This window comes from Cherax quadricarinatus, chromosome 15 (assembly GCF_038502225.1).
Source record: "Cherax quadricarinatus isolate ZL_2023a chromosome 15, ASM3850222v1, whole genome shotgun sequence".
Classification (NCBI taxonomy): Eukaryota; Metazoa; Arthropoda; class Malacostraca; order Decapoda; family Parastacidae; genus Cherax; species Cherax quadricarinatus.
Window position 1 is genome coordinate 20,659,565 of NC_091306.1, and position 24,762 is coordinate 20,684,326.

Consider the following 24,762-nt stretch of genomic DNA (forward strand, 5'->3'; position numbering starts at 1 on the left):
AGCTTAATCAGCTAGCTGGTATAGTGCTTAGTCAGCTAGCTGGTTTATAGCTTAGTCAGCTAGCTGGTATAGAGCTTTCTCAGCTAGCTGGTATATAGCTTAGTCAGCTAGCTGGTATATAGCTTAGTCAGCTAGCTGGTATATAGCTTTGTCAGCTAGCTGTTATATAGCTTAGTCAGCTAGCTGGTATATAGCTTAGGCAGCTAGCTGGTATATAGCTTAGTCAGCTACCTGGTATATAGCTTAGTTAGCTAGCTGGTATATAGCTTAGTCAGCTAGCTGGTATATAGCTTAGTCAGATAGCTGGTATACAGCTTTGTCAGCTAGCTGGTATATAACTTAGTCAGCTAGCTGGTATTTAGCTTAGTCAGCTAGTTGGTATATAGCTTAGTCAGCTAGTTGTTACATAGCTTAGTCAGCTAGCTGGTATATAGCTTAGTCAGCCAGCTGGTATAGAGCTTAGTCAGCTAGCTGGTACAGAGCTTAGTCAGGTAGCTGGTATAGAGCTTAGTTAGCTAGCTTGCATATAACTTACTCAGCTAGCTGGTATATAGCTTAGTCAGCTAGCTGGTATATAGCTTACTCAGCTAGCTGGTATAGAGCTTGGTCAGCTAGCTGGTATAGAACTTAGTCAGGTAGCTGGTATAGAGCTTAGTCAGCTAGCTGGTATAGAATTTATTCAGCTAGCTGGTGTAAAGTTTAGTCACCTAGCTGTATAGAGCTTAGTCAGCTAGTTTGTATAGAGCTTAGTCAGCTAGCTGGTATATAGCTTAGTCAGCTAGCTGGTATATAGCTTAGTCAGCTAGCTGGTATAGAGCTTAGTCAGCTAGCTGGTATAGAGCTTAGTCAGCTAGCTGGTATAAAGCTTAGTCAGCTAACTGGTATAGAGTTTAGTCAGCTAGCTGGTATTGAGCTTAGTCAGATAGCTGGTATAGAGCTTAGTCAGCTAGCTGGTATATAGCTTAGTCAGCTAGCTGGTATAGAGCTTAGTCAGCTAGCTGGTATAGAGTTTAGTCAGCTAGCTGTTATATAGCTTAGTCAGCTAGCTGTTATATAACTTAGTCAGCTAGCTGGTATATAGCTTAGTCAGCTAGCTGGTGTATATCTTAGTCAGCTAGCTGGTATATAGCTTAGTCAGCTAGCTGGTATATAGCTTAGTAAGCTAGCTGGTATATAGCTTTGTCAGCTAGCTGGTACATAGCTTATTCAGCTAGCTGATACATAGCTTATTCAGCAAGCTGGTATATAGCTTAGTCAGCTAGCTGGTATATAACATAGTCAGCTAGCTGGTATATAGCTTAGTCAGCTAGCTGGTATACAGCTTAGTCAGCTAGCTGGTATGTAGCTTACTCAGCTAGCTGGTGTATAGCTTAGTCAGCTAGCTGGTATATAACTTAGTCAGCTAGCTGTTATATAGCTTAGTCAGCTAGCTGGTATATAGCTTTTTCAGATAGCTGATATATAGATTAGTCAGCTAGCTGTTATATAGCTTATTCAGCTAGCTGGTATATAGCTTAGTCAGCTAGCTGCTACATAGCTTAGTCAGCTAGCTGGTATATAGCTTAGTCAGCTAGCTGTTATATAGCTTAGTCAGCTAGCTGGTATAGAGCTTAGTCAGCTAGCTGTTATATAGCTTAGTCAGCTAGCTGGTATATAGCTTAGTCAGCTAGCTGGTATATAGCTTAGTCAGCTAGCTGGTGTAGAGCTTAGTCAGCTAGCTGTTATATAGCTTAGTCAGCTAGCTGGTATAAAGCTTAGTCAGCTAGCTGCTACATAGCTAAGTCAGCTAGCTGGTATATAGCTTAGTCAGCTAGCTAGTACAGAGCTTAGTCTGCTAGCTTGCATATAGCTTAGTCACCTAGCTGGTATATAGCTTAGTCAGCTAGCTGGTATAGAGCTTGATCAGCTAGCTGGTATAGAGCTTAGCCAGCTAGCTGGTATAGAGCTTATTCAGCTAACTGGTATAGAGCTTAGTCAGCTAGCTTGTATAGAGCTTAGTCAGCTAGCTGGTATATAGTTTAGTCGGCTAGCTGGTATATAGCTTAGTCAGCTAGCTGATATAGAGCTTAGTCAGTTAGCTGGTATATAACTTAGTCAGCTAGCTGGTATAAAGCTTAGTCAGCTAGCTGGTATAGAGTTTAGTCAGCTAGTTGGTATAGAGCTTAGTCAGCTAGCTGGTATAGAGCTTAGTCAGCTAGCTGGTATATAGCTTAGTCAGCTAGCTGGTATGGAGCTTAGTCAGCTAGCTGGTATAGAGCTTAGTCAGCTAGCTGGTATATAGCTTAGTCAGCTAGCTGTTATATAGTTTAGTCAGCTAGCTGGTATATGGCTTAGTCAGCTAGCTGGTGTATATCTTAGTCAGCTAGCTGGTATATAGCTTAGTCAGCTAGCTGGTATATAGCTTAGTAAGCTTGCTGGTATATAGCTTTGTCAGCTAGCTGGTAGATAGGTTAGGCAGCTAGCTGGTACATAGCTTAGTCAGCTAGCTGGTATATAGCTTAGTCAGCTAGCTGGTATATAGCTTAGTCAGCTAGCTGGTACATAGCTTAGTCAGCTAGCTGGTATACAGCTTAGTCAGCTAGCTGGTATATAGCTTAGTCAGCTAGCTGGTATATAGCTTAGTCAGCTAGCTGGCATATAGCTTAGTCAGCTAGCTGGTATACAGCTTAGTAAGCTTGCTGGTATATTGCTTTTTCAGCTAGCTGATATATAGCTTAGTCAGCTAGCTGTTATATAGCTTAGCCAGCTAGCTGGTATATAGCTTAGTCAGCTAGCTGCTACATAGCTTATTCAGCTAGCTGGTATATAGCTTAGTCAGCTAGCTGGTATAGAGCTTATTCAGCTAGCTGTTATATAGCTTAGTCAGCTAGCTGGTATATTGCTTAGTCAGCTAGCTGCCATATAGCTTAGTCAGCTAGCTGCTACATAGCTAAGTCAGCTAGCTGGTATATAGCTTAGTCAGCTAGCTGGTGTAGAACTTAGTCAGCTAGCTTGTATATAGCTTAGTCAGCTAGCTGGTATATAGCTTAGTCAGCTTGCTGGTATAGAGCTTAGTCAGCTAGCTGGTATAGAGCTTAGCCAGCTAGCTGGTATAGAGCTTAGTCAGCTAGCTGGTATATAGCTTAGTCAGCTAGCTGGTATATAGCTTAGTCAGCTAGCTGGTATATAGCTTAGCCAGTTAGCTAGTATATAGCTTAGCCAGCTAGCTGGTATATAGCTTAGTCAGCTAGCTGATATATAGCTTAGTCAGCTAGCTGATATATAGCTTAGTCAGCTAGCTGGTATATAGCTTTGTCAGCTAGCTGGTATATAGCTTATTCAGCTAGCTAGTATATAGCTTAGTCAGCTAGCTGGTATAGATCTTAGTCAGCTAGCTTGCATATAGCTTAGTCAGCTAGCTGGTATATAGCTTAGTCAGCTAGCTGGTATATAGCTTAGCTAGCTAGCTGTTATATAGTTTAGTCAGCTAGCTGATATATAGCTTAGTCAGCTAGCTGGTATATAGCTTACTCAGCTAGCTGGTATATAGCTTAGTCAGCTAGCTGGAATATAGCTTTGTCAGCTAGCTGGTATATAGCTTGGTCAGCTAGCTGGTATAAAACTTATTCAGCTAGCTGGTATATAGCTTAGTCAGCTAGCTGTTTTATAATTTAGTCAGCTAGCTGATATATAGCTTAGTCAGCTAGCTGGAATATAGCTTAGTCAGCTAGCTGGTATATAGCTTAGTCAGCTAACTGGTATATAGCTTAGTCAGCTAGCTGATATATAGCTTAGTCAGCTAGCTGGTATATAGCTTAGTCAGCTAAGTGGTATATAGCTTATTCTGCTAGCTGGTATATAGCTTTTTCAGCTAGCTGGTATATAGCTTACTCAGCTAGCTGGTGAAGAAAAAATTATATACGGGTCGTCGTGAGACTTTGACCCGCTTCGGGATCGTCCTGACAAATACCAAACTGATAATAAACTGCATTAAGGATTCCCGTAAGAGTTTCAGTATCTGTTGTTTTTTGAGTGGAGTGTAAAACCCGGCTGGGGTAAAGCAGCAGTCCTTCACCGGTGAACGAATTATCTGTTATATATAAAACTCGTGTTATGGGACATTTATCCTGTCCAGTTAATGAACCACCTCGACATGTCTTACATATACACTGAGAGGTCTCTTTTGTTTATACAATGCGAGTTTGCTTTAATCCGTTTTAGGGATTCAAGTATTTTTGATTAGTAATGAATAGGTTATATGCAGCATTAATGACCTTCGTTTAGTCGCTTTTCTGCAAGGTATATGCACAACCTACGAAGTATATATACAACCTACAGGGTATATACACAACCTACAAGATATATACACAACCTACAAGATATATACGCAACCTACAAAATATATATACAACCTACAAGATATATACACAACCTACAAGATATATACGCAACCTACAATATATATATACAACCTACAAGATATATACAAAACCTACAAGATATTTAAGCAATCTACAAGGTATATACGCAATCTACAAGGTATATACGCAATCTACAAGGTATATACGCAATCTACAAGGTATATACACAATCTACAAGGTATATACACAACCTACAAGATATATACACAACCTACAAGGTATATACACAACCTACAAGATATATACGCAACCTACAAGGTATATACACAATCTACAAGGTATATACGCAACCTACAAGGTATATACACAATCTACAAGGTATATACGCAACCTACAAGGTATATACACAACCTACCAGGAATATACACAATTGAGTGACTCTCGGTGCATATACGTAGACGGTTCATTTCAATCTTAATGCCTAATTTAGAGATTACAATATCTTTGATCAGTGGTGAACAAGTGATGCACACCGATAAAGACTCTCATATAAGCGATAAGCTTATGTATTTTAAGCTTCATTTGTTCGATGTCGACTCTTTTATAACCAATCTCAGTAGTACACTTGATGGTGGAAAAACACACGGACAAAATGTAGGTTGTAGCGGTGACGGGTGATGCTGGTCTCTCTGGGCGATGCTATCATTGGCTATTGTGTGCTGGGAAATGAACCATATCCTGGAGCATTACTTTGGCAACTAATGACCTGGTGTGCCAATTATGTCTCTGTTGAAACCTAAGTAATGACCTGTTTGAGCTGGTGAATAACAAGTAATCCGAGTAGTTAAGGGGTAACTGTAGTAAAATGAGAAATTAAGGCTTAACAATAATTATTGAAACAATTGTGGTAATTTACTGTAACTACCATGCTACATACACATTTTGTATTATTTGTAAGTTAGAGACATCAAAACTCTTTTAAATATGCCAAAATATATTTGGTGATCGTAATTTTTTTCATTGGTAATACAGTTTTTAATTTTCTGTAAATCAGTCAGTTTCCACGCGTAAGCCTCCAATAGGTCTCTCATAAACATCTATGATTACTGGCAACTCTTTATGCTATTACCTGTTAAATGCGGAAATGAAATGGATCTAAACAATTCGAAAAATGACTACGTGTATGTGAACCCACCGAGTTGTGATTTTGCAGGGGTCGAGTCTCAGCTCCTGGTCCCAGTTCCGTGTGTGTATGTGTGTTCTATGTAAAAATAGCTTTATTATAGTGTTGTGGTACTTACAATAAAAGAGAACACCCCTCTTACAGTAATGGCAGTAAGCGCTGCAGACTGTGATGTCAACTGCATTTTTCTCATTTCTCTGCCTTTGAAGGGGTAAGAGCCAGAGTTATTGCAAGGGTTGTTAGTGGTTTAAAAGAGAGCTACAAAAATACTGTCAGTTGACGTTGCAGAATGTGGCACCTGCTACTTGACGCAATGAGGTGTTCACTTATATACATATATACACACACACACACACACACACACATATATATATATATATATATATATATATATATATATATATATATATATATATATATATATATATATATATATATATATATATATATATATATATATATATATATATATGTGTGATATACATATCTATGATAACCACGTGGTAAATCTTGCAAGCAAGGCAAACAAGAAGGTTGCAAGACTGTAGGAGGCACAAGTGGGCTCACGCCTTGAGTATGCTCCACTGTCTTTAGAGTGCCTTCCCCAGCGTCTCATCTAAGACTTCTGGACAGAATGGAGTACCAAACCAAACAAGGCGACTTATCTCTCACCTGGACCTGGAGTGACCAGATCTATCCTTCCAGCAGAGCCTTCAGCACCGGAGAGATGTGGGTGGTCTTATTGTTATGTCTAAGACCAATATAGACAACGTACTACCACACTTGATTCCACTTCGCTGACATTGAGAAGACAGCTGCAACACAGCAAGACGGGCAGCAAATTGCAAATACATTTTGGCTGTACACTTTCCCGAGAACATCACTTCAGCTGAGGAAATTCATTCCTAGAATGACTCGGAATCTCTTACAGCATAACAATATCCATGACACAAAGCCAGCTGACCAGTTGAGTCGCTGGCGCACAGTTGGCTCCAACCTCGTCCTGTTCCCTATTTGTAAATTTCATACCAATAAAAAAGTATTCAAATGACTTTAGGTAGGTAACAGGTCTTAGTTTGTAAATAAAGGGACTCTTAACCCAACGCTTTAAAAGCCATTGTGTAAATAAAAGAGAGAGAGAGATTAACACAAATATTTATTAAAAAAAACATGACATAAACATGTGCATTTCTTCCCCCTGTACCCCCACAGTGGCACCTTCACCTGTCACTTCGACGTGTTCTACTATCCATTCGACAAGCAACGGTGCTCGGTGTTGATGCAGCTCTCAGCGGTCAGACAAGACAACGTGACCTTCATACAGGCTAACTCATCCGTCGAGTACATCGGCTTCGAGGAGCTGCCGTTGTTCATGGTCAATAAGTTTCAGACACTAGTGACCCACCAAGGTGAAGGCCAGACACGCTACAGTGTTCTAGCGGTAAGTTTATCTTCAGGCAGGTCTTCCAGACACACTATACTGCTTCACTATCAACCATTCCTCGGGCAGGTTATACTACACACACACACACACACACACACACACATATATATATATATATATATATATATATATATATATATATATATATATATATATATATATATATATATATATATATATATATACATATATATATACATATACACGCGCGTCTATGTATAGAAACCGGATTTGCTTTGTAAACAAGAGCAACATGGCGTGAGCAAACGATTAAAAGTTGTATCCTGATGTGTTTTAAAAGTTTAATTGTCAATCTTGCCTCTGTTGCCACTCCATGAAAACCATCAGTGACCTGTACCATGTAGTTTTTCCATCCGTAGTCTCGATACAGTAGTAATAATACTAAGAGAAAACATCTGTAACCATTTATCTAATACATCTGTAACTACCATACCCTCAAAAGACGTCATAAATTTAACAAAACAAAAGGGATTAAAAAAATCCTTTCCAAATTTTCAGCGTCATATTTGTTTTTCTTCCCGTAAGTTTTTTGTTACAGCAATATGGATCGCGTCATCTTGGCGTGACGCCTTTTATTAAAAACAAAAAACAGAGGGAACACATTTTGAAATACCGAGTTAGTCTTATCACGGAAATTTTAGCGCAATATTTCCCGTCCAGTACTGACGACTGACCGTCTTGATAATTATATTATTAATATAGTTTCCAGTATACTGTTTATTGGCGTTAATAATAATAATATGAATTATAATAATAATGAAAATATCGATAATAATATTATTATTCTTATTATAATTATTAGTAGTATTAGTAGTAGTGGTTGTGGTATTCATAGTAATAGTAGTAGGAGTATTAGCAGCAGCAGTAGTAGTAGTACTTATGTAATAAAGTATACATATGTTTCAACCATAAATTATATACACCGAGAGAGTTATATATATATATATATATATATATATATATATATATATATATATATATATATATATATATATATATATATATATATATATATATATATATATATATATATATATATATATATATATATATATATATATATATATGCAATAAGATCACAGTAAACAGGTGATTTCAGAATATGCAAAACAACCACTGTGAAAGAATAGAGAAGTTCCAAGCGCTTTCGTGACTACTCACATTATTTATTTATTTATTTATTTAGAAATTTTAGCATACAAACAGAGGTACAAAAAAATACAGGTAAGAGCAGCATGCCAAAGCCACTTATATGCATAGCATTACGGGCTGGCTTAAAATTAACTTAAGATTAACTAAGCAATGATGAAATCAGTGATAAAACATTATTGTAAACAGATAACTATAAAGCACAAATGAGTATTACAAAGACAGGTCATATGGTTGCATGCATTGCTGTACATTCAGTCGAATGGAGTATTCTGTTAGGTAGTGTATTTAAAAAAATAACAAAGTTAGATTGGGTCCTAGGTTTAACATTTGTGTGATATAATTGTGAGTAACATATAGGATATACAATTTATAAGGTTCAGTTATTCAGTATTTATTTGGTTTTGAGTGAGTAAGTGATCTTTGAGAAGAGACTTGAATTTATAAACAGGTAGTGTTTCTTTTATATTTACAGGTAATGAATTCCAGATTTTAGGGCCTTTTATGTGCATTGAGTTTTTGCATAGCGTGAGATGGACACGAGGAACATCAAAGAGTGATCTGTGCCTTGTGTTATGGTCACGTGTTCTGTTGAGGTTAGCAAGGAGATGTTTGAGGGGAGGGTTAATATCAGAGTTAAGTGTTCTATGTATGTAATAGGTGCAGTAATAAGTATGGATGTTTTGTATGGTGAGTAGGTTGAGTGTTTTGAATATTGGTGGAGTGTGCTGCCTGTAGTGAGAATTTGTTATCATTCTAACTGCAGCCTTTTGTTGGGTAATTAGTGGTCTGAGATGGTTAATTGTTGTTGAGCCCCATGCACAAATTCCATAGGTGAGATAGGGGTAAATAAGAGAGTGATATAGGGCCAGGAGGGCTGACTGTGGAACATAGTACCGTATATTCGATAGTATGCCTACAGTCTTGGAAATTTTCTTAGAAATTTGTTGTATATTTGTATGAAATTTGAGTCTATTATCAAGGTGGATTCCTAAGAATTTTCCCTCTGTTAGCTTTGTGATAGGTGATCCGTTTATCATTATGTTAAGAGGGACATCTGTAGCTCTGTTACCAAACTGAATGAAGTAGGTTTTGTCAATGTTTAGTGTAAGTTTGTTAGTCCTCATCCAGGTAGATATTTTCTGTAATTCGGTGTTTACAGTATTGGCTAGCGTGACTGGGCTCGGGTGAGAGAAGACGTATGTAGTGTCATCTGCAAAAAGTGTGGGTTTGAGTAATTGCGAAGCATTTGGTAGGTCATTTATGTATAGGAGAAAGAGAAGAGGGCCAAGGACACTTCCCTGTGGGACACCAACTGTAATTGGTTGAGCGGAAGAGCTTGCCCCATTTGCGTACACATATTGGCTTCTGTTGCTGAGGTATGACTTGAGGTAGTTGAGGGAGTGCCCTCTAATACCATAGTGTGACAATTTTACGTGGAGCAAGTCATGGTCAACTGTATCAAAAGCTTTACGTAAGTCAATGAAGATCCCCAGTGGGACTTCTTTTTTCTCTATTGCAGTGTATATATGTTCTAGCATGTGTATAATAGCATCATTAGTATTTTTATTAGGCCTGAATCCAAATTGGCAGGGGTTGAGAATGTTTTGGGAGATGAGGTAGGAGTAGATTCGTTTATGAATTAATTTTTCGAAGATTTTTGAGAGAGGGTGTAAATTGGATATTGGCCTATAGTTATTCAACTCTGTTTGGTCTCCTCCTTTATAGATCGGGGTGACCCTTGCTATTTTGAGAGCTTTAGGGAAGGTGGAGGATTCAATGGATTTGATAAAGAGTGTTGCAATGATTGGTGATAGTACTTGTGACACTTTTTTGTATATAAAGGGTGGTAAGGTATTTAAATCTCCTGCCTTGTTTTTTAGTGCGTTGATAATAAGGGAGACTTCGCATGGGTTAGTCGGAGCTAGGAACAGTGTGTTCGGGTAGTTGCCAGTGAGGTAGTCATTTGGTGGGGTATCTGAGCTTGGGATTTTATTGGCAAGGTTTTGTCCTATAGTGGAGAAGAAATCACTGAGTCTGTTTGCTGTTTCTGTTGGTGGGAGTTGGGGTTCATCTGATTTTGCTAATTTTATTTCGCTATTTCGTGAAATCTTTTTTGTTCCCAGAATTTCTGATAGGGTCTTCCAGGTCTTTTTTATATCACCTCGTAAGTTGGATAATCTGTTCTCATAATACAGTTTTTTTGCCTTTCTTATCAGGCTGGTTAGGATTGACGAGTAACGTTTTGTTTGGTCTCTGGTTATGTGACCCATTCTGTACTGTTTTTCATATCGGTGTTTTGTATTTATGGATTTGAGAATGCTGGGTGTTAGCCAATGATAATGTGAGTAGTCACGAAAGCGCTTGGAGCTTCTCTATTCTTTCACAGTGGTTGTTTTGCATATATATATATATATATATATATATATATATATATATATATATATATATATATATATATATATATATATATATATATATATATATATATATATATATATATATATATATACTTTGACACATCGGCCGTTTCCCACCAAGGTAGGTTGGCCTGAAGAAGAAAAAAAAAATCATCATTCACTCCAATACTGTCTTGCCAGAGGTGTCCCTACATTACAGTTACAAAACTGCAACATTAACACCCTTCAGAGTGCAGACACAGTACTTCCCATCTCCAGGGCTCAAATCCGGCCTGCCGGTTTCCCTGAATCCCTTCATAAATGTTACCTTGCTCACACTCCAACAGCACGTCAAGTCCTAAAAACCATTTGTCTCCATTCTCTCCAATCTAACACTCACGCATGTTTGCTGGAAGTTCAAACCCCTCTCACACAAAACCTCCTTTACCCCCCTCCCTCCAAGCTTCCCTAGGCCGACCCATACTTCGTCTTCCCTCCACTACAGATTTATACTCTCTCGAATCATTCTATTTTGTTCCACCCTCTCTACATGCCCGAACCACCTAAACAACCCCTCCTCAGCTCTCTGGATAATAGTTTTCGTAATCCTGCACCTCCTCCTAATTTCCAAACTACGGATTCTCTGCATTATAATCACATCATACATTGCCTTCAGACATGACATCTCCACTGCCTCCAGCCTTCTCCTTGTTGCAACATCTGCTGACACGTCCACTCCCAAATATTTGAATGCATTCACTTCCTCCATACTCTATCCCTCCAACCTGATATCCAATGTTTCGTTATCATCAACTTACTCTTTCCTATATTCACTTTTAATTTCCTTCTTTTACATACCCTTCCCTACCAAACTCTGTGTGCCTATATTAATATGCACACAATAATGTGCATATTAATTGGGACATTGATTAGATAAGACATTTATTTGGAAAATTAATGTTTATTTGAAAAATACATGGCAATGATATGACATAATTGATTTAATAAGAAATAAGACTACCTTTTGCTTTTATAATCATTACTATACGCTTTGGGATAGTATATACCAATGTTGAACACATTTTGGTAAGTTTTTTATCGTGGTGCAAGATCTTAATAACAGCAGAAGTTTGCTCCTCCACAGTTGAACAGTCCTGTTTCGCGATATATCATTTGGTTATTGCCCATAGATTCTTAACTGAGTTGAGGTCAGGATAGTTTCCAGGCTAATTTATAATGCTTAGCCCATTCTCTTCCCAGAATGTCAGAATTTATATGGAAGTGTTGCACAGAGCAAGATCCTGCTGGAAATTCCCTTCTCCATCTGGAAAGTCTATATCAATCATAGGAAGTAAATGACTTGCCAGGATTGCCTTGTATTTGTCACTGTTCATCGTTCTCTCAACAATAACAAGCCGTCCAGGACCTTTAGTAGTAAAACTACCCCAAAACATCTTCTTAGGTGGGTGTTTTGGCGCTTGTTGAATGAGTGACCAGGTTCGCCTTTGCTCTGTCTCATTACCACCGATCTGTACCTATGTGCTTCAAAATGCGCCTCATCTGAAAATATAATTTTTCTCAATTCCACTGTCGTTCATCCCTTATGATCGAGTGACCACCGCAGCCGTTTTTTTCTTCATAGCAGAGGCCAATAAATGTTTCCTTACCGGCTTTCTGGCAGTTCTGCCAACTTCAAGGAGCCGTCGTCGAACATTTGAAGAATCAACATTTACGCCAACTGAAGCCAAATCTCTCTATAGATCTTTGCTGATTTTCTTAGGATCCTTCACACTATTTCTTATAACCTTGTCATAGTGAAATGTTGTCTTGCGTTTTCTTCCACATCTTCTTCGACGCAGAACTCCACAATCACCAGTGTCGTCAACTCTCTTCAGAAACCGACCAACAGTTGACTTTGCTAAGCTCAAATTTTCGGCGATCTGCATGATACTCAAATCAGAATGTTTTCTAAGAGCTACAATACTTGCACGCTTCCTAGGTGTAAGATCCATCATGAATTTCAACAGTAATCATGAACTGAAGGGGAGAATTTAGCGAAACCACATTCACTCACGGAGCACGCTTGCAAGAATAGGTTTATAGAGCACCAGCTGTTGTAGCACTGACGAGAGTTGCAGGGTTACACCATAGATGGTTGCCAGAAGTCGGTAGTAAACTTTTCTGAAAAGAAAAGACTCACACCACATTAATTAAGCCAGAGGGAGCTGGACAGATACTTAAAGTTAGTGCTGGATCAGCCTGGCTGTGGTTCGTACGTTGGACGACTACGTGCGGTCAGCAGTAATGGCGTAGTTGATCAAGCCCTGATCCACCGGGAGGCCTGGTCATGGACCGGGCCGCGGGGGCGTTGATCCCCGATATACCCTTCAAGTAGACTCGGGTAGGTAGACTAAGACATATTTACTGTCCCAAATAATTTGCACACCGCAGTATATACTGAGAGTTTATTTCAATCTCTGCTTCAGGAATTAAAGCATCCTTGACTTTTAGTAAACAAGTAGCACGTAACCTTTGAATAGCCGATGGGCTTCAAACCTAATTCAGCAAAAAAAAATTTGAATGCTTTAATAACTAAGCGGGTCATCATACAACAGACACCAGCGCCGCCTCAAGAGTTTTTCTAACCCAGGATCTTTATCGTTACACGATAGTCCTTCCTCTCTCACCACTATTCTTCTCCCGTCCCCACTTCTCCCGTCCCCACTTCTCCCGTCCCCACTTCTCCCGTCCCCACTTCTCCCGTCCCCACTTCTCCCGTCCCCACTTCTCCCGTCTCCACTTCTCCCGTCTCCACTTCTCCCTCACCCTCGTGGGTCCTCACCTGAGAGTCAGTCTGGTCTACAAGGTTTCCCTCCACAAGTACTTCATTTCTGAGTTTCTGTTTCACTCGTGCCAACTATGCTATGTTCGTACTGGTCCCAAAGTTTGCCTTGTGGTAAAAAAAAAAAACAATTGGAAACCCGTCAGCAAGAGTGCCACGTTCCTGCTCCTCGCCTCTTTTTTCTTTTCTTCCTGTTCCTCTTTCCTTCCGGTTAATCCTCTCTCCCAGTTCTTCCTCGTCTCATGTTCCTACTTCCTTTCTGTTCCTCTTTGTTCCTTCTCTTATGTACCTCTTCTCTTCCTTCTTGTTCCTCAGTTTTTCTTGTTACTCAACTGTTTCTGTTACTAAACCTTTCTTATTTACCTATTGTTCCTACTCCGTTCCCGTTCCTTTTGCTTTCTTGCTCCTACTCCGTTCCTGTTCCTTTCACTTTCTTGTTCCTACTTCGTTCCTGTTCCTCCCTACCTTCTCAGTCATGTAAAATATTTCAACTGTTTTATAGAATTCTTGTTATCTTTACCCCTAAAACGAACTGACTAATTGTTAACTTTCTGGGAAGATAATTTTTCACGCATCCTCAAGGAGTTACTCATGTGCCCACTTGTCTAAAGTGGCCTTAATGATTAATAAGACTTGACCTTCCCGAACTTCCACGACGTATGTACTTTCTTTCCTAAGTTCTCCCTGATGCTTTATACTGATGTTGATGGATTAACTGAGTATAAGAACGCGGGCTGCAAACAGGTGCTCTGGGATCAGACTGAAAATTAGAGAAGTATAACTCACGAAGTCATTATAACACGACTGCAAACAAACCACGGAACGGGTGGGGATGAACCCATGGCGAGTGAGTGGTAAAACTCGTGGCCATGCGTAAGCCTTTGAGCCAGATGGCTACAGTAAGATTCATCCAACTAGGTATATTTCTATACAGCAAGCCCAGTGGCTTACGCACTGACCTGGGGTTTCAGGACTCTCTTGCCGTGGGTTCAATCCCTGCCCGTTTCTGTGGTTTGGAGAAGTATACTTTAGAAAGTTCACTAAAAGCATCACACTTCCTGTAACAGTAGTTAAGTAATTTCATCTTTCACAAAGTAGATCTTGTTTTTATAACACGAGAATGCGTCACCACTGATTAATGTCACTTAAATAAAAACTGGCATAAAATCAACTCTTGAATGCCTAACATTGTTTTTCCTCTAATTATCCCTTAACATAATGTAGTTATTGTATAATCCATGACCACTTGATCAGATTTCATCGGGAATAATACTTGACATTAACTATGTATTAAATAATGAACTGATATGTATTTACAGAATCATATTTCCCTATCTCTGCCCACCATACCCACAGACATACACCTGTGATAAATAACAAAAAAAGGCACAATACCGTGACCGGGACAATATAACAAATAACTCTCACATAGGAGAGAAACTTACGACGACGTATCGGTCTGACTTGGATCATTTGCAAAGTCACACTAACAAACAGGAGAGGAGGGAGTATATAGGCCAGCAGACATTGACGGGAACAAGCTGTCAGTGCTAGCGACTTGTAGGCCCGTATAATCGTCAGCCTTATTAATCTGGCACTTGTAGGAGGACTCTCTCCAATTTCTTGTTAAAAGTTTCTATCTTCGTTACAACAATATTTTATCTGCTGGTAATATGTTGGAGAAACTTGGACCACGGATGTTGACGCAGTGTTTTCTAACTGTGCCCAAGGGTTCGTGTTCTTCAATTGGCTTACTCTATACTTTCTCCCATACCTTTTACTTCAGACACTTGTTATAGCAGTGTGCAGGTTAGGGACCAGCCCCACAAGTATCTTTCATGCATAAATTATTATTATCAGGTTATTTCTCCCCCGTCCAGAGAGAACAGTCAAAGTGCTTTGAAACTTTCCCAATAGTTAAGATATTTTAGTGATTCCGTGCTAACAGTATACGACCTGAACATTCCATATGTGCTGCCTTGCAAGGTGCTGACAACACACAAGATAGTCAAGTCGTCAGAACACAAGTGATTTCAAAAGAGTTGTTATTGGCCTTATTTCTTGTCTTTGGAAAGTTCTCATAATTCGCCCCATAATCATTCTTCCGTTTCTTGGGTTTACCTTATTATGTTCTCCAAATGACAGATAATCTGACATAATTATTCGTAAGACTTCTACATATTCCTTACGATCTATGACATGGTCTGCCTGTGTTCTTTATACTGAAATAGTTTTTATTTCTTCTCATAACTAAGCAGTTAAAATTGTTCATCGCTGAACATCACATTGTTTTCTTTTGCCCATTATATGACTATTGATACCTATTTGTAGCTTTTCCTGTCTTCTACTAAGGCGACTTTTATACTTTGGTATCGCTCGCAAAAAGATAATACGAATCTGTGCTCAGTGCTCTAATATATGTCTTTTATGAGGATGTCAAACAATAATGGTGCTGGCATCATTTAATTGCTCAAGGATAATTACGTAATTGTAGCTACAGGAATTATGCTATGCTCGTGGTGTCCTCCGAATACCGTAATTAAAAACATACCAATGGTTATAACACCTACTCTTATATGTCATTCTATTTATCAATATGTTCGAACTTTCTGATAACATTTCGGCCCAAACTTTTCGCAATTAACAGCTGTGGTCTTTTGTTCTCTGTGTTGCAGGTGCAATTTGAGCTGAGTCGACGGTGGACTGTGATTATGATGAATCTCTACCTTCCTACCAACATGCTGCTTGCAATCGGCTACGCTACCCTCTTCCTCAACGTGGCCGACCAAGGGGTGAGTCTATGATAACAACAAGTAATATTAATGGGTTGGAAGAAAAAGAATCTAACACAAAGTGGGAGTTGTCACAGTTGCTCCTTGCTGATGACACTGGTTTTGGGAGGTTCTGAAGAGAAGTTAGGGAGGTTGGTGGATGAGTTTGGTAGGGTATGTAAACGAAAAAAATAAAAGTGAATATAGGAAAGAGCAAAGTGATGAGGATTGGATATGAGGTTGGAGGGAGAGAGAATGGAGGAGGTGAATGTATTCAGATATTTAGGAGTGGACGTGTCATCAGACGGGTCTATGGAAGATGAGGTGAATCATAGAATTGATGAGGGGAGAAAGGTGAATGGTGCACTGAGGAGTCTTTGGAGACAAAGAAGTTTGTCCATGGAAGGAAAGAGGGGAATGTATGAGAGTATAGTTATACCAACGCTCTTATATGGGTGTGAAGCATGGGTGGTGAATGTTGCAACAAGGAGAAGGCTGTAGGCGGTGGAGATGTCATGTCTGAAGGCAATGTGTGGTGTGAATATAATGCAGAGAATTTGTAGTTTGGAAATTAGGAGGAGGTGCGGGATTTCCAAAACTATTATCCAGGGGGCTGAGGAGGGGTTGTTGAGGTGGTTCGGACATGTAGAGAAGATGGACGAAATAGAATGACTTCAGGAGTATAAATGTCTAGTGGAGGGAAGGTGGGGTAGAGGTCGGCCTAGGATAGGTTGAAGGGAGGGGGTAAAGGAGGTTTTGTGTGCGAGGGGCTTGGACTTCCAGCAAGTATGTGTGAGTGTTAGATATGAGCGAATGGAGACAAATGGTTTTTAGGACTTGACGTGCTGTTGGAGTGTGAGCAAAGTAACATTTATGAAGGGATTCAGGGAAACCGTCTCCAGGACTTGAGTCCTGGAGACGGGAAGTACAGTGTCTGCACTCTGAAGGAGGGGTGTTAATGTTGCACTTATATAACTGTAATGTAAGCGCGCCTCTGGCAAGCCAGTGATTGTTGGGAAACGGCCGATGTCTTAATTAAAAAAAAAAAAAAAAAAAAAAAAAAAAAAAAAAAAAAAAAAACACGAGGTTGTGAAGAATCCCTCAAATATTAACCTTCCCTCGAAGTTCCCAAGGTAAACAGTAACCATATATTTTATAAAGTTTTAATATGACAACTTTTTTACACTGTAACTAACCTAGACACCAAGTTTAATTATGTTAATGTTTTTTTCCAACAGGTCGGCCGTTTTCCACCTAGGCAGGGTGACCCAAAAAGAAAGAAAGAAAAAACTTTCATCATCATCAACATTTTCACCATCACTCATACATAATCACTGTCTTTACAGAGGCGCTCAGATACGACAGTTTAGATGTCCCCCCAAACTGCCAATATCCCAAACCTCTTCTTTAAAGTGCAGACATTGTACTTCCCATTTCCAAGACTCAAGTCCGGCTAACCGGTTTCCCTGAATCCCCTCACAAAATATTACCCTGCTCACACTCCAACAGCTCGTCAGGTCCCAAAAACCATTCGTCTCCATTCACTCATATTTAACACACTCGCGCACGCTTGCTGGAAGTCTAAGCCCCTCGTCCACAGCACCAGCTTTTCCTTCTCATAAGAACATAAGTTTGTGGTTACAGGAAGGTGGGTGAGGGAGGGAAGAGGAGCGATTGGTGGAATGATGATGTAAAGAGAGTAGTAAGGGAGAAAAAGTTAGCATATGAGAAGTTTTTACAAAGTAGAAGTGATGCAAGGAGGGAAGAGTATATGGAGAAAAAGAGAGAGGTTAAGAGAGTGGTGAAGCAATGTAAAAAGAGAGCAAATGAGAGAGTGGGCGAGATGTTATCAACAAATTTTGTTGAAAATAAGAAAAAGTTTTGGAGTGAGATTAACAAGTTAAGGAAGCCTAGAGAACAAATGGATTTGTCGGTTAAAAATAGGAGAGGAGAGTTATTAAATGGAGAGTTAGAGGTATAGGGAAGATGGAGGGAATATTTTCAGGAATTGTTAAATGTTGATGAAGATAGGGAAGCTGTGATTTCGTGTATAGGACAAGGAGGAATAACATCTTGTAGAAGTGAGGAAGAGTCAGTTGTGAGTGTGGGGGAAGTTCGTGAGGCAGTAGGTAAAATGAAAGGGGTTAAGGCAGCCGGGATTGATGGAATAAAGATAGAAATGTTAAAAGCAGGTGGGGATATAGTTTTGGAGTGGTTGGTGCAATTATTTAATAAATGTATGGAAGAGGGTAAGGTACCTAGGGATTGGCAGAGAGCATGCATAGTTCCTTTGTATAAAGGCAAAGGGGACAAAAGAGAGTGCAAAAATTATAGGGGGATAAGTCTGTTGAGTATACCTGGTAAAGTGTATGGTAGAGTTAATATTGAAAGAATTAAAAGTAAGACTGAGAATAGGATAGCAGATGAACAAGGAGGCTTTAGGAATGGTAGGGGGTGTGTGGACCAGGTGTTTACAGTGAAACATATAAGTGAACAGTATTTAGATAAGGCTAAAGAGGTCTTTGTGGCATTTATGGATTTGGAAAAGGCGTATGGCAGGGTGGATAGGGGGGAAATGTGGCAGATGTTGCAGGTGTATGGTGTAGGAGGTAGGTTACTGAAAGCAGTGAAGAGTTTTTACGAGGATAGTGAGGCTCAAGTTAGAGTACATAGGAAAGAGGGAAATTATTTCCCAGTAAAAGTAGGCCTTAGACAGGGATGTGTGATGTCACCGTGGTTAATATATTTATAGATGGGGTTGTAAGAGAAGTAAATGCGAGGGTCTTGACAAGAGGCGTGGAGTTAAAAGATAAAGAATCACACATAAAGTGGGAGTTGTCACAGTTGCTCTTTGCTGATGACACTGTGCTCTTGGGAGTTTCTGAAGAGAAGTTGCAGAGATTGGTGGATGAATTTGGTAGGGTGTGCAAAAGAAGAAAATTAAAAGTGAATACAGGAAAGAGTAAGGTTATGAGGATAACAAAAATATTAGGTGAGGAAAGATTGGATATCAGATTGGAGGGAGAGAGTATGGAGGAGGTGAATGTATTCAGATATTTGGGAGTGGACGTGTCAGCGGATGGGTCTATGAAGGATGAGGTGAATCATAGAATTGATGAGGGGAAAAGGGTGAGTGGTGCACTTAGGAGTCTGTGGAGACAAAGAACTTTGTCCTTGGAGGCAAAGAGGGGAATGTATGAGAGTATAGTTTTACCAACGCTCTTATATGGGTGTGAAGCATGGGTGATGAATGTTGCAGCGAGGAGAAGGCTGGAGGCAGTGGAGATGTCATGTCTGAGGGCAATGTGTGGTGTGAATATAATGCAGAGAATTCGTAGTTTGGAAGTTAGGAGGAGGTGCGGGATTACCAAAACTGTTGTCCAGAGGGGTGAGGAAGGGTTGTTGAGGTGGTTCGGACATGTAGAGAGAATGGAGCGAAACAGAATGACTTCAAGAGTGTATCAGTCTGTAGTGGAAGGAAGGCGGGGTAGGGGTCGGCCTAGGAAAGGTTGGAGGGAGGGGGTAAAGGAGGTTTTGTATGCGAGGGGCTTGGACTTCCAGCAGGCGTGCGTGAGCGTGTTTGATAGGAGTAAATGGAGACGAATGGTTTTTAATACTTGACGTGCTGTTGGAGTGTGAGCAAAGTAACATTTATGAAGGGGTTCAGGGAAACCGGCAGGCCGGACTTGAGTCCTGGAGATGGGAAGTACAGTGCCTGCACTCTGAAGGAGGGGTGTTAATGTTGCAGTTTAAAAACTGTAGTGTAAAGCACCCTTCTGGCAAGACAGTGATGGAGTGAATGATGGTGAAAGTTTTTCTTTTTCGGGCCACCCTGCCTTGGTGGGAATCGGCCAGTGTGATAATAATAATAATAAAGAACATAAGAAAGAAGGAACACTGCTGATCCATGCGGAGCAGGCCCATGTGCCCCATCCCCCCGGATTAGACCAATGACACCCCACCCGGATTAGCCCAATGACCCACCCAGTCTGATCATCTCCACTCAAGGATGGAGCACTGCACCAGACCCAGCAGCACAAGCTAGTCAGGTCCAACTCACACCCACCCACAACCACTCATGTATTTATCTAACCTATTTTTAAAACTCCACAACGTTTTAGCCTGAATAACTGTACTCGGGAGTTTGTTCCACTCATCTACAACTCTGTTACCAAACCAGTGCATTCCTATATCCTTTCTGAATCTGATTTTTTCCAACTTGAAACCATTGCTGCGAGTCCTGTCTTGGCTGGAAATTTTCAGCACGCTATTTACATCCCTTTTATTTATTCCTGTTTTCCATTTATACACCTCGATCATATCCCCCCTAATTCTACGCCTTTCGAGAAAGTGCAGATTCAGGGCCCTCAGTCTATCCTCATAGGGAAGATTTCTGATACATGGGATCATCTTTGTCATCCTCCTCTGTACGTTTTCCAGACCATTTATATCCATTCTGTAATACGGTGACCAGAACTGAGCAGCATAGTCTAAATGAGGCCTAACCAAGGATATAGTATACAGTTGAAGAACAACCTGATGACTTCTATTATTTATACTTCTAGATATGAAGCCAAGAATTCTGTTAGCTTTATTGCTAACACTAATGCACTGTTGTCTTGGTTTTAGATTACTGCTAACCAGAACTCCTAAATCCTTTTCGCAATCAGTAGTATTAAGATCTACATTATTTAGTTTATATGTGGCATGGTTATTTAACTGTCCAACATTTAGAACTTTACATTTGTCAATATTAAACTGCATCTGCCACTTCTCCGACCATTGCATCAGTCTATTCAAATCATCCTGGAGTGCTCTAGTGTCCTCATTAGAATGAATTGGACGGCCTATTTTGGTGTCATCAGCAAATTTGCTTATGTCGCTATTTATTCCCTCATCTATGTTGTTTATGTAAATTGTGAACAACAACGGGCCCAACACTGACCCCTGAGGAACACCGCTTGTGACGTGCCCCCATTCTGATTTCTCCCCATTTATGCAAACTCTCTGCTGTCTATTTGTCAGTCATGCCTCTACCCAGGAAAAAATTTCTCCTCCTATTCCGTGTGCCTTAAGTTTCCTCAGTAGCTTCTGGTGTGGAACTCTATCGAAAGCCTTACTGAAGTCCATATACACAATATCATATTCATTACCATGATCTACCTCCTCAAACACGTTAGTGAAAAAAGTTAGTAAATTCGTAAGACAGGAACGCCCCTTTGTAAAACCGTGTTGAGATTCATTAATCAATCTGTGCCTGTCAAGATGGTTACGAATTGCTTCGGCAATTATTGATTCCTTAAATTTTCCCACTATGGAGGTAAGGCTTATTGGTCTATAGTTCGAAGCCAAGGACCTGTCACTTGCCTTGTAAATAGGTATTACATTTGCCATTTTCCACTTATCAGGCACTATGCCAGTTTGTAGTGATATGTTAAAAAGATTAGCCAAAGGTATGCTAAGTTCCTCTTTACATTCCTTTAACACCCTTGCAAACAGTTCATCAGGGCCTGGGGATTTGTTAGGTTTTAGTTTCTCTATTTGTCTGAGGACCATGTCACTAGTTACTGCAATCGTACATAGTTTATTATCATCCTGTTCTACATAATCTATTATTTCAGGAATATCGCTAGTATTTTCCTGGATGAAAACTGAGAGGAAATAGGTATTTAGAATTTCACACATATCCTTATCACTGTCAGTGATCTGACCAGAGTTATTCTTAAGTGGGCCAATCTTGTCCCTAATCTTACTTCTGTATACCTGAAAGAACCCTTTTGGGTTAGTCTTTGAATCCCTTGCGACCTTAGCCTCATAATCCCTTTTTGCTTTTCTTATTCCTTTCTTTATTTCTCTCTTTAATTGAATATATTGATTTCTTAACTGCCCATCCCCTCTTTTGATACGCCTATACATGCCTCTCTTTTGACCTATGAGATGTTTTAATCTATTGTTCATCCATTTGGGATCATTTTTGTTAGATCTAATTTCCCTACTCGGAACAAAAGTTGTCTGGGCAGCTAGAACTATGCTCTGAAAAACGTCATATTGGCAACCAAGATCACCTACCTGACCCATAGTCAGGACACCCCAATTTAGCCCACCCAGGTAATTTTTCAGTCCCATGAAGTCGGCCAAGCGAAAATCTGGGAGAGATATTTGATTGCAGTTATCTGGGTAATTCCATGATATATTGAAACTAAGTGATTTGTGATCACTTTCCCCAAGCTCATCATTAACCTCAAGATTATTAATTAGTGAATCTTTGTTGGCAAGAACCAAGTCAAGCAGATTGTTTCCTCTAGTTGGTTCTGTCAAAACCTGTTCTAAAAAGCAATCCTGAACCGTATCAAGAAAGTCACTAGACTCAAGATTTCCTGTCATATTGTTCCAATCAATTTGTCTAAAGCTAAAATCTCCCATTATCACAACATTTTCATATTTAGATGCCTTATGAATTTCGTCCCATAACAGCTTACTGCACTCCGTATCAAGGTTTGGGGGCCTATAAATCACACCCAAAATTAATTTGTCATGTCCCTCGTGAAACTGTAGCCAAACAGATTCTGTGTTCGATGTTTCTAATCTTATATCATGTCTAAGACAACAATTTAAATTTTCTCTGACATACATCGCCACACCACCACCCTTCCTGCTGACCCTATCAGTGTGGAATAGTTTATAACCCTGTATCTTGCATTCAGAAGGCATTTCTCTATCTTTCAGGTTGAACCAGGTCTCTGTTATACCAATAATATCTATATTACCTACACTTGCAAGTAATCTTAGCTCATCTATCTTATTTCTTAGGCTCCTACTATTTGTATAGTAAACCTTAAGGGAGCTAGTCACTTGTTGCCCTCTACTATCTCTCTTTGTTTGTTGATCAATTGATTTGCCATTACTAGCAACTTTATTTTGAATATTGTCTTTTAAGCATATCCCTGAGGTATCCCGGTAATAACTGCTGCTTTTAACCCTAATGCTGCAGCCTGACTGTTTCCCACAAACACCCATACCTCTATAATCTATCAGTTTAAATTCCTAGACAAGTCTTCAATTACCCACTTTTAAGTAAAGTGTTTACGTTTAATGTTTTAACATTCTTGAACTTATTTTGAAGGTTCATTAAACACTCAGGTTCACCCTTGACGGCAAAACATTATTGTGGAAACACTCTTCTTACCCTCTCAATTGAATTGGCTAATGCAACCACTCCATCCCCAGAGAGATGAACCCCATCCCTTGCATACATATCACGTTTGCCAAAGAATAGGTCCCAGTTATCAATGAATGGGATTGCAAGTTCCTTGCAGTACCTGTCTAGCCAGCAATTTATACCAATTGCCCTAGACATCCATTCATTGCCCACTCCCTTTCTAGGCAAGATGCTACATATGACTGGGATCCCTCCCTTAGACCTAACTACTTCTATGGCTGACCTGTACTTATTCAGCAGCTTCTCTCTCCTGCCCTTCCCAATGTCATTACCACCAGCACTAGCACAGATAATGGGCTTGTTCCCATTACCTGCCATAATATTATCCAACCTGCTGACTATGTCACCAACACCAGCTCCAGGAAGACACACTCTCTGTCTGACCTTTCTGTCTGTTACAAAATGCACGGTCCATATATCTCACCTGAGAATCGCCTACTATTAAAATATTCTTGTCTGCATCGCTCTTGGGCTGTGTAGACCCCCTTGCCTGACGCTCCTCAGTAACCTGACAGCAGTGGTACGAGGAGGTGTTGTTGTGTCTCTGTTGACACCGCTGGGAAATTACTGGTGTTAAGATGGCGGTTTGTTATCGCAGACGCGTTAATACTATTGGTATTGAACTGCTTCGAGGTGCGATTACACCTAGTTCAGCTCAAATACTCTTACCCAAGATAATCAGGGAGACATACGGCATACAAGATGGTGAATTGTATGGGGTAGCGCTGAACGGAGCGCATAGAGTATTTGTGAAACTGCTTGCTGCGACAGTTTATGAATCGGTGGTTAAGCGCTTTCAAGATGTGTGTTTTGACGTTACTCCTGCTGTGCGTGTGAGACTGGTGGACGTGTCTCGATATTATACCTGGATAAAGTTGAGGAATGTCCCCTTCGAGGCAAACGAAGCTGACATCAGAAACGTATTTGAGAAATATGGAACTGTGCATTCTGCCCAGCAGGGTAAGTGGATAATGGGTGCCTACACAGGTATGCCGGAAGGTACATTCAGCCTTAAGATGACGTTGCGTCAACCCATACCGTCATATGTGTATCTTCAAGATTTTAGGACACAGGTAATGGTTTTATATCCTGGACAGCGGCGTACGTGTCGCATTTGTGGAGAGTATGACCACATAGCGGCGGCATGCGAAAAGAACAGACGCGTGACCAAACCTGTGCAAGAAGAAGTAGCCCCAGTCACACGTGATGAAGGTGAGCATCGTTCGTCAGAGGAAGGGCGTGGTCGTTTGTGGAGTGAGATGGTGGAACAGGCTTTTCGAAATGAGAGTGAGTCCTTCCCTCAGCTGCCTGCACCTGAGTCGTTGCCGATACCATCTACTGGATTGGTACCCCGGCATGACGTGTTGAGTATTGGTGAGGATTTAGACGAAGTT

At 40.1% G+C, this 24,762-nt stretch overlaps 1 protein-coding gene across 1 annotated transcript in view; it reads left to right on the forward strand.

The window, feature by feature from the left end:
* The window catches only part of LOC128692043 (uncharacterized), a 78,986-nt gene that overhangs the window by 46,683 nt on the left and 7,541 nt on the right, over window positions 1–24,762 (forward strand). Inside the window, exons 5-6 of the mRNA XM_070085203.1 lie at window positions 6,736–6,964; window positions 16,054–16,170. Coding sequence (XP_069941304.1) covers window positions 6,736–6,964; window positions 16,054–16,170 — 346 coding nt within the window. The remainder of the gene's footprint in view (window positions 1–6,735; window positions 6,965–16,053; window positions 16,171–24,762) is intronic.